The sequence below is a fragment of the Salvelinus fontinalis genome, chromosome 2, assembly GCF_029448725.1.
Source record: "Salvelinus fontinalis isolate EN_2023a chromosome 2, ASM2944872v1, whole genome shotgun sequence".
Classification (NCBI taxonomy): domain Eukaryota; kingdom Metazoa; phylum Chordata; class Actinopteri; order Salmoniformes; family Salmonidae; genus Salvelinus; species Salvelinus fontinalis.
Window position 1 is genome coordinate 79922800 of NC_074666.1, and position 8925 is coordinate 79931724.

General features: G+C 44.3%; 1 protein-coding gene across 2 annotated transcripts; it reads left to right on the plus strand.

The window, feature by feature from the left end:
- Positions 1 to 3354: 3354 nt before the first annotated feature.
- On the plus strand, positions 3355 to 7600 carry LOC129869338 (interferon a3-like). 2 transcript variants are annotated; one of them, XM_055943678.1, is made up of 6 exons: positions 3355 to 3729; positions 3903 to 3990; positions 4285 to 4359; positions 4490 to 4639; positions 6942 to 7019; positions 7353 to 7600. In XM_055943678.1, exons 2-6 carry the CDS (start codon positions 3904 to 3906, stop codon positions 7440 to 7442), a joined length of 480 nt encoding a protein of 159 aa, XP_055799653.1. In that variant the 5' UTR covers positions 3355 to 3729; position 3903; the 3' UTR covers positions 7443 to 7600. The 2 variants fall into 2 exon arrangements, with proteins under 2 accessions (XP_055799653.1, XP_055799649.1); XM_055943674.1 differs by lacking the exon at positions 3355 to 3729 and having other exon boundaries at positions 3856 to 3990.
- Positions 7601 to 8925: the final 1325 nt, after the last annotated feature.

Below are 8925 nucleotides of genomic sequence, written 5' to 3' on the forward strand. Positions count from 1 at the left end.
GATTAAATGTCAGGAATTGTGAAAAACTGAATTTAAATGTATTTGGCGAAGGTGTATGTAATCTTCCGACTTCAACTGTACATTGGGATGATGCAGTTTAGACATTGTTTGCTCATTGACGTCTTACACATTCTAAATTCCACAGTTCTACATTGTTTAGATGTCGGCAACATTCTATTATGATATCTTGGCGACATCTTCCCAATGTGCAAACGCTCTTCAAACTACATATTCCCGACCCAATTCGATAAGTCAGCCAAAGGTGTCTATTATTCCTAGGGAGAAGACTCAGGGGAAACTGATTACATCACACAACTTGTGTAAAACAGCTTGGAAAACCCCAAAATGCGTCCACCGCAGGCGTGTCATGGGACTTAAGAAGACGTTTCAGCACCATTGACATGTATCACTACTAGCGCTAAAACCCATGAAGACGTCAGCCACTTCAGCTATTTGGACGTCGCCACACGGTCAAAGATTCTATCAGTTGTCCTGTGTTGTGGCCGCAGCCCTGTTGCTAATTGTCACGTTCCTGACCTTATTTGACTTTGTTTTATTTTGTTTAGTTGGTCAGGACGTGAGCTGGGTGGGTAGTCTATTTTATGTGTTTCTATGTTGGGTTAAATGTGTTGCCTGATATGGTTCTCAATTAGAGGCAGGTGTTTGACGTTTCCTCTGATTGAGAACCATATTAAGGTAGGCTGTTCTCACTGTTTGTTTGTGGGTGATTGTTCCTGTGTCTGTGTCTGTTACACCACACGGGACTGTTTCGTTTGTTCGTTCGTTTGGCTAGTCTTTCCTGTTCGTGCGTTCTTCATGTCTATATGTAAGTTCTCAAGTTCAGGTCTGTCTACGTCGTTTGTTGTTTTGTAGTTTGTGTAAGAGTTTTCGTGTTTCGTCTTTCTTTAATAAATATCCATTATGTCTGCATACAACGCTGCGTTTTGGTCCGACCCTTACTCCTCCTCCTCATCCGGACATGGGAGGAAATATTGGACGGAAAAGGTCCATGGGCACAGCCAGGAGAATATCGCCGCCCTCGTGAAGAGCTGGAGGCAGCTAAAGCCGAGAGGCGGTGGTATGAGGAGGCAGCACGGAAGCGAGGCTGGAAACCTGTGAGTCAAGCCCAAAAATGTCTTGGGGGGGGGGGGGGGGCTACAAGGGAGTGTGGCGAAGTCAGGTAGGAGACCTGCGCCAACTCCCCGAGCTTACCGTGGAGAGCGAGAGTACGGGCAGACACCGTGTTATGCGGTAGAGCGCACGATGTCTCCTGTACGTGTGCATAGCCCGGGGCGGGTTATTCCACCTCCCCGCACTGGCAGGGCTAGTTTGAGTATTGAGCGTGATGTCATGAAGCCGGCCCAACGCATCTGGCCACCAGTGCGTCTCCTCGGGCCGGCATACATGGCACCAGCCTTACGCATGGTGTCCCCGGTTCGCATACACAGCCCAGTGCGGGTTATTCCACCTCCCCGCACTGGTCGGGCGACGGGGAGCATACAACCAGGTAAGGTTGGGCAGGCTCAATGCTCAAGGGAGCCAGTACGCCTGCATGGTCCGGTATATCCGGCGCCATGTCCCCGCCCCAGCCCAGTACCACCAGTGCCGGCACCACGCACCAAGCCTCCTGTGCGTCTCCAGAGCCCTGTTCCTCCTCCACGCACTAGCCCTATGGTGCGTGTCTCCTGCCCATTACCACCAGTGCCTACACCACGCACTAAGCCTCCTGTGCGTCTCCAGAGTCCTGTGCGTCCTGTTGCTGCTCCTCGCACTAGCCTGAAGGTGCGTGTCCTTAGCCCGGTACCTCCAGTTCCGGCACCACGCACCAGGCCTACAGTGCGCCTCAGCCGGCCAGAGTCTGCCATCTGCCCAGCGGCGCCTGAACTGCCCGTCTGCCCAGCGGCGCCTGAACTGCCCGTCTGCCCAACGGCGCCTGAACGGCCCGTCTGCCCAACGGCGCCTGAACGGCCCGTCTGCCCAACGGCGCCTGAACTGCCCGTCTGTACTGAGCCTTCAAAGCCGCCCGTCTGTCATGAGCCTTCAGAGCCGTCTGCCAGACAGGAGCCGCTAGAGCCGTCCGCCAGACAGGAGCCGCTAGAGCCGTCCGCCAGACAGGAGCCGCTAGAGCCGTCCGCCAGACAGGAGCAGCCAGAGCCTTCTGCCAGACAGGAGCAGCCAGAGCCCTCCGTCAGACAGGAGCAGCCAGAGTCTTCCGCCAGACAGGAGCAGCCAGAGCCTTCCGCCAGACAGGAGCAGCCAGAGCCGCCAGCCAGCCATGAGCAGCCAGAGCCGCCAGCCAGCCATGAGCAACCAGAGCCGCCAGCCAGCCATGAGCAGCCAGAGCCGCCAGCCAGCCATGAGCAGCCAGAGCCGCCAGCCAGCCATGAGCAGCCAGAGCCGCCAGCCAGCCATGAGCAGCCAGAGCCGCCAGCCAGCCATGAGCAGCCAGACCCGCCAGCCAGCCATGAGCAGCCAGAGCCGCCAGCCAGCCATGAGCAGCCAGAGCCATGTCAGCAACTTCAGCACACTGGACGTCGCCACACGGTCAAAGATTCTATCAGTGGTAATGTGTTGTGGCTGCAGCCCTTTTGATGCTGTTATTGCCATGCCTGTAAAACTATAGGCAACAAATTGATGATACTGTGATGGGAAATATAGCTCTCTGACTCTTTGGTATCACGTTTCAAGTGTCACTCTTATGATTCATCCTCATGGCTGGTCACTAATAGAAAAAAAATATTTGATACATAAGGCTTTATCAAATAAAACCAAGGCCTGTATTTATTAAGCATCTCAAAGCGTAGCATTACTGATATAGGATCAGTTTTGCCTTATAGACTATAATGAATGGAAGGAGGGGGTTCTGATCCTGGATCAGCACTCCTACCCTGAGACGCTTTATGAATAAATGCAGCAGAAGAATTAGGCTACATCTGACATTTTTGTCTACAACATGACATTTCAATATGAAACCAATATGAAACCAACTATGACATCTTATCAAGACCCTGATGGAACAGGTGTGTTTGTACTGGGTTGGAACATAATCCTGCACCTCCTGCTGGTCTCCAGGACCGTCCAGGACCGTGCAGACAGTTTTAGTGAAAATATCCCTGATATCGTAGCCTATACCAAGGAACTTTTGTCACATATTCTTTTTCATTTTCCCCTTGTAAAATAAACGACAAATAGAAAGTTCCAACAAATCATGTTGTCGTTGCTTGTCAACGTTGCATCACCAGCAGACAACAGTAGGGTGAAAGTTGGTTACGTCATTGTGAATATGAAAGTGGAGAGATATGGGTATTGACGCTGACGTCTCCCATTCACTTTTCAGTTGTAGCGCAACAGCAGAAGACTACGGAACAATACTTCGGACTAACTTTGAACGAAACCCACTAAATTAATGTCTTATATGGCTACTTTTCTTAGGAAGTGTGGGTTTTATTTCGACTTCGACGATTTTGTTATCAGACTTTTTTTTATCGGTTCACGCGAAGTTATTAGCAGTTGAAAGCAAAGCTCGCGAATAGCCTATTCTCGCTACAGTAATAGCCTAGCCGATATCTAAATTGAATAATCTTATCTTGTGGGTCAACTAAAGTTTAAAGCCGGATTCAAGGAGAATGTCTATGGATTTACTTGGATTTGTTCGTCAAGGATACGGAGCAGGCATGGAATTCCTATTGCTGCATGTGCTAGTCTGGAAAATGAAAGTTCCCGCCTCCGGTAGGTTGACCAGGGAAAATTCTCTATACAGCTTTCCCTTTCCAAATTCCACATAAAACTACTTAACACAGCCAAGATGTTCAAACTCATCTGGAAAACTAATAGCGAAACGAACTGCTATTTACAATGTACACAATGCAGAGTTGGACGTGTATTTTTCTTATTATTTGCAGTATGCGGAGCGTGTGTCATTGCTGTGACTGGATACAACACCACTACCGCCACTTGAGCGCAGAATACCTTTCACTGCTGGACCAGATGGTGAGTTATCAGCACACTGTAAGAGGAGACTGAATGCATGTATTAAGGACAGCAAAACAACCAACCAAGTAAAGTAGTCATATGTTTCATGTTTAGCCTTTTTGTTAGAAAACTGTTAGCCTATTTTTGAATATACATACTAAAAGGGCGCTAAGGCTATAATGACAGAGATCAAGAGACGCTATCTACATTAGGCCTACTGTACTTGCAGTTTAAGCTATACTTTATGTCTGTCTTGATTGGTCTTGAAGTATTTGATACGTGACTTAGCATACTATATTGATTGTTTTCCAGGGAGGAGATATCACAAAGCAGGATGCCCCAGTCTTTTTCCCAACATCACTTTACAGACACATAGATGATGCTGAGGTAAAGACTAGAAATGTGACTTATCGTGTTCTGTTATGCTTTGGTATGGCGGTCTTGACCCAATGTTATATTGATGCCATAACGAAAGCCTATACTGTTTCTAATCTTCTTTTTATATCTTCCTGTGTAGTTTGAGGACCAAGTCAGATTCCTGAAAGAGACCATCTATCAAATCACAAAACTGTTTGATGGGAATATGAAATCTGTCACCTGGGACAAGAAAAACCTGGACGATTTCCTCAACATTCTAGAACGCCAATTGGAGAACCTTAATTCCTGTGTAAGTAACAGGTCTATTTAAAGTATAATCCCTGTTTAGGTCAGGGCTCTCCAACCCCGTTCATGGAGAGTTACCTTCCTGTAGGTTTTCGCTCCAACCCCAGTTGTAACTAACCTGATTCAGTTTATCAACCAGTTAATTAATCAGGTGTGGTAGATTAGGGTTGGAGTGAAAACCTACAGGAAGGTAGTTCTCCAGGAACATTGTTGGAGAGCCCTGGTTTAGGTGTAGCCTACTAACTCTACAAGTGGAGAAATCTACGTTTAAAGTATTCAACCCCTTGACTTCTTCCACATTTTGTTACGTCACATCCTTTTTCTAAAATTGATTAAATTCATTTTCCCCCTCATCAATCTACACACAATTTTGCAAACATTTTTGCATCTGTATTAACAATAAAAACAGAAATATCACATTTACATAAGTATTTAGACCCTTTACTCAGGACTTTGTTGAAGCACCTTTGGCAGTGATTACAGCCTTGAGTCTTCTTGGGTATCATGCTACAACATTGGCACGTCTGTATTTGGGGAGTTTCTGACATTCTTCTCTGCAGATCCTCTCAAGATCTGTCATGTTGGATAGGGAGCGTCGCTGCACAGCTATTTTCAGGTCTCTCCAGTGATGTTCGATCAGGTCAAGTCCGGGCTCTGGCTTGGCCACTCAAGGACATTCAGAGACTTGTCCCGAAGCCACTCTTGCGTTGTCTTGGCTGTATGCTTAGGGTCGTTGTCCTGTTGGAAGGTGAACCTTCACCCCAGTTGTTACGGCTGTCATAGTCGTTCTCCTCCTCAGACGAGGAGGAGCATGGATCGGACCAACACGCAGAGGGGTTAGTGTTCATTATTTAATGAAAGTAAAACAGAACACTTCAAGACACAAAACAACAAACGTAACCAAACCGAAAACAGTCCCGTGTGGCACGGACACTGACACGAGATACAAACACCCACAAAACACACGTGAAACCCAGGCTGCCTAAGTATGATTCTCAATCAGGGACAACGATTGACAGCTGTCTCTGATTGAGAATCATACCCGGCCGAACACAAACATCCCAACATAAAAAATCAAACATAGACAAACCCACCCAACTCACGCCCTGACCAACTAAATAAATACAAGAAAAAGGAAAACAGGTCAGGAACGTGACACCAGTCTGAGGTCCTGAGTGCTCTGGAGCAGGTTTTAATGAAGGATGTCTCTGTACTTTGCTCTGTTCATCTTTCCCTCATTCCTGACTAGTCTCCCAGTCCCTGTCAATGAAAAACATCCCCACAGCATGATGCTGCCACCACCATGCTTAACCGTAGGGATGGTGCAAGATTTCCTACAGATGTGATGCTTTGCATTCAGGCCAAATAGAGACACTTGTTTCTCATGGTCTAAGACTCCTTAGGTGCCTTTTGACAAACTCCAAGCGGGCTGCAATGTGCCTTTTACTGAGGAGTGTCTTCCGTCTGGCCACTTTACCATAAAGGCCTGATCGGTGGAGTACTGCAGAGATGGTTGTCTTTCTGGAAGGCTCTCCCATCCCCAAAGAGGAAATCTGGAGCTCTGTCAGAGTGACCATCAGGTTCTTGGTCACCTCCCTGACCATGGCCTTTCTACCCCGATTGTTCACTTTGGCCAGGCGGCCAGCTCTAGTAAGAGTCTTGGTGGTTACAAAGTACCCTTTCCCAGATCTGTATCTCGACACAATCTTGTCTCGGAGCTCTACGAACGATTTCCTCAACTTCGCGGCCTGGTTTTTGCTCTGACATGCACTGTCAACTGATCAATGGAAACAGGATGCACCTGAGCTGAATTTTGAGTCTCATAGCAAAGGGTCTGAATTCATTGGTAAATAAGGTATTTCTGTTTTTGCTTTGTCATTATTGGGTATTGTGTGTAGATTGATGAGGATTTTTTTCTTTAATCCATTTTATAATAAAGCTGTAACTTCACAAAATTTGGAAAAAGGGAAGGGGTCTGAATACTTTCCGAACGCACTGTATATGGGTTATTACAGATTTTGAGCCAGTTTGCGACGTCACATAAATAATACTGCAATAATGAGAAATGTAAATGATTGTGGATTATAAATAATGAACTTTTTTTGTATGCTTTGATGCATTTTTCATTATGGCAAATCAAGTTTGATATTTTAAAGTGGAAATTACAATCTTTAGAATCCTTTTAGAACATTGAATACACATTAAGTTTCCATTTCCTGCCGTGCAGGAAATACTCTGAAAAAAGAGATCAAATGAAGATCCTACATCTGTATGACGCTAATGTTTTGTTTAATTTTGTCCAACAGGTATCACCTTCCATGAAACCTGAGAGGAGACTGAAACGGTACTTCAAGAAGTTGAATAAGAAGGTTCTGAGAAAAATGGTGAGTTTGGTTTCGTATGGAAACGTGTTTAATACATGTAATCAAATGAATATTAACTAGGCTAGGCTAAACAGGGGCAGTGTTCATTTAAAAAAAGTGGGTTCTGGGGCCATATGTATCAAGCATCTCAGAGAAGTGCTGATCTAGTATCAGGTCTCCTCTGTCCTTATTTATAGTGATCCAAAAGAAAATACTGATCCTAAATCAGCACTCCTACTCTGAGAAGCTTAATACATACGGCACCAGGTCTTTCTTTGTTCTTCAAGACATTATGCTCGTTATTTTCCAAGAAAGTTCACCCAACTAATATTTCACATTTTCTGTGTTTTTCAGAACTACAGTGCACAGGCGTGGGAGCTCATCAGGAAAGAGACTAAACGTCATCTGCAAAGATTGCATAACCTTGCAGCACAGATGTACTGATCATCCAGACTCATCTCAGAAGCTACGCCCTTACCAGTTTATAAAACATGAATACAATCATGTGGGACCCTGTCAGTCTATTTATTATATTTAAATCCATAAATTATTGTTTTTTATTTGTATAATTTATTATTTATATTTTGTATCTCCCTTTTGTACCTGTGTTGAACTGAACTGTATTGCCGGTCTACTTGAAAAACCGGTGGAAAATAATATTGAAAATGTGAATTAAAACGTATTTTGTATAAATTGTCCAAATTTCGTTCTTGTCTGAAACCAATGAGAGTGGATTTATAATATCTTATCTAACCATCAGAGGTGACTCACATTAAACTTGTTGCTGCTCAGTCACATGATAATATCTACTTTAAGTTTATGTATGCTTGTAGTTTGTTTCTTTATGTACTTTCTTTTGAATGTGTTTTTGTACTTTGGGAGGGTTGCTGTTCTTTTAGTTTTTCCTGTTTGTTTTTATGTGGTAATCACACTGGGGCAGTGGGCTGAAGGAGGTGGGGAGATCTGGGTGAGGAGTAGAGGATAATCTGGGGGACCAGGTACTTTTAGCTCCCACATTGTGGGATGTTTATTTATAAAGTCTGTAAACACCTGTATGTCTTACTATGATTGGAGGAGAAATTAGAAAAAAGACATGATAAGACAAAATGGAAAAAGAGACAAAAAAACAAACAATACTTTTAGTGCATAATAGTTTAGCCTCCTGAACGAGGCAGGGTGCTGGTGGGCAGAAAATAAAAACAAATAATTGATATGGCTTAGTCATATATATAGAACTTTTAAGTGGTATCATGGGGATCCTCCTAATAATTCTCAATGGATAAATTAAGTCAATTGTTTAATAACATTAGACAAAAGTGTGTATTATACAGGCCAATGTTGCAGTACACAGTCCTTTCAAAAGATAAGATAAGTTATTGTAGATATACTGTGTATCCATTACTATAATCGTATTAGGTTATATGAGGTTATTATTTAACATCTAGAATGGTGTGTATGCGTGTTTACATAGTATGGTATAATACTCAGAGCCCCACCTGTTTCATGCCCCACTTGTTTAGCAAGAAATATAGAATGTTGTTGTTGCCTGTTTTGCATGTCATTTTGGTATTAATACGTGTCACATATCAGTTTGCAAATAATGTTTAAAAAATCTTTGAGTTAATGAAGCTGCATACCAACATGGTCTCTTGAGTAAGGCAGCTCCAAGATGCAGGTGTTTCAGCCTAGCTCAGTGCTTTCTGTGGTAGTGGTGGTGGGGCAGCCATCGGAAAATGCAAAGCATAGGGGTTAGTAATAATCTCTAGTTGCGCCGTGATTGTCTCAGTGTTCTGTCACTCATGGGGACACTACGTCACCAAAAAAATCTATGTGGAGAGCTCGAGAATTTTAGCCCCTTGCGTGTTTAAGAATATTTTGATGAGAAATACACATCGCAGAGGATAAGAAAATAGAGTTCTAACGGTCA

What these genes read in the sequence shown, in the direction of transcription:
- LOC129869338 (XM_055943674.1), top strand. Translation starts at nt 3,856, where the DNA reads ATGTACACAATGCAGAGTTGGACGTGTATTTTTCTTATTATTTGCAGT. An exon ending in GACACATAGATGATGCTGAG is followed by an intron (nt 4,360 to 4,489) that starts GTAAAGACTAGA and finishes CTTCCTGTGTAG; the next exon opens with TTTGAGGACCAAGTCAGATT. An exon ending in TGGAGAACCTTAATTCCTGT is followed by an intron (nt 4,640 to 6,941) that starts GTAAGTAACAGG and finishes TTTGTCCAACAG; the next exon opens with GTATCACCTTCCATGAAACC.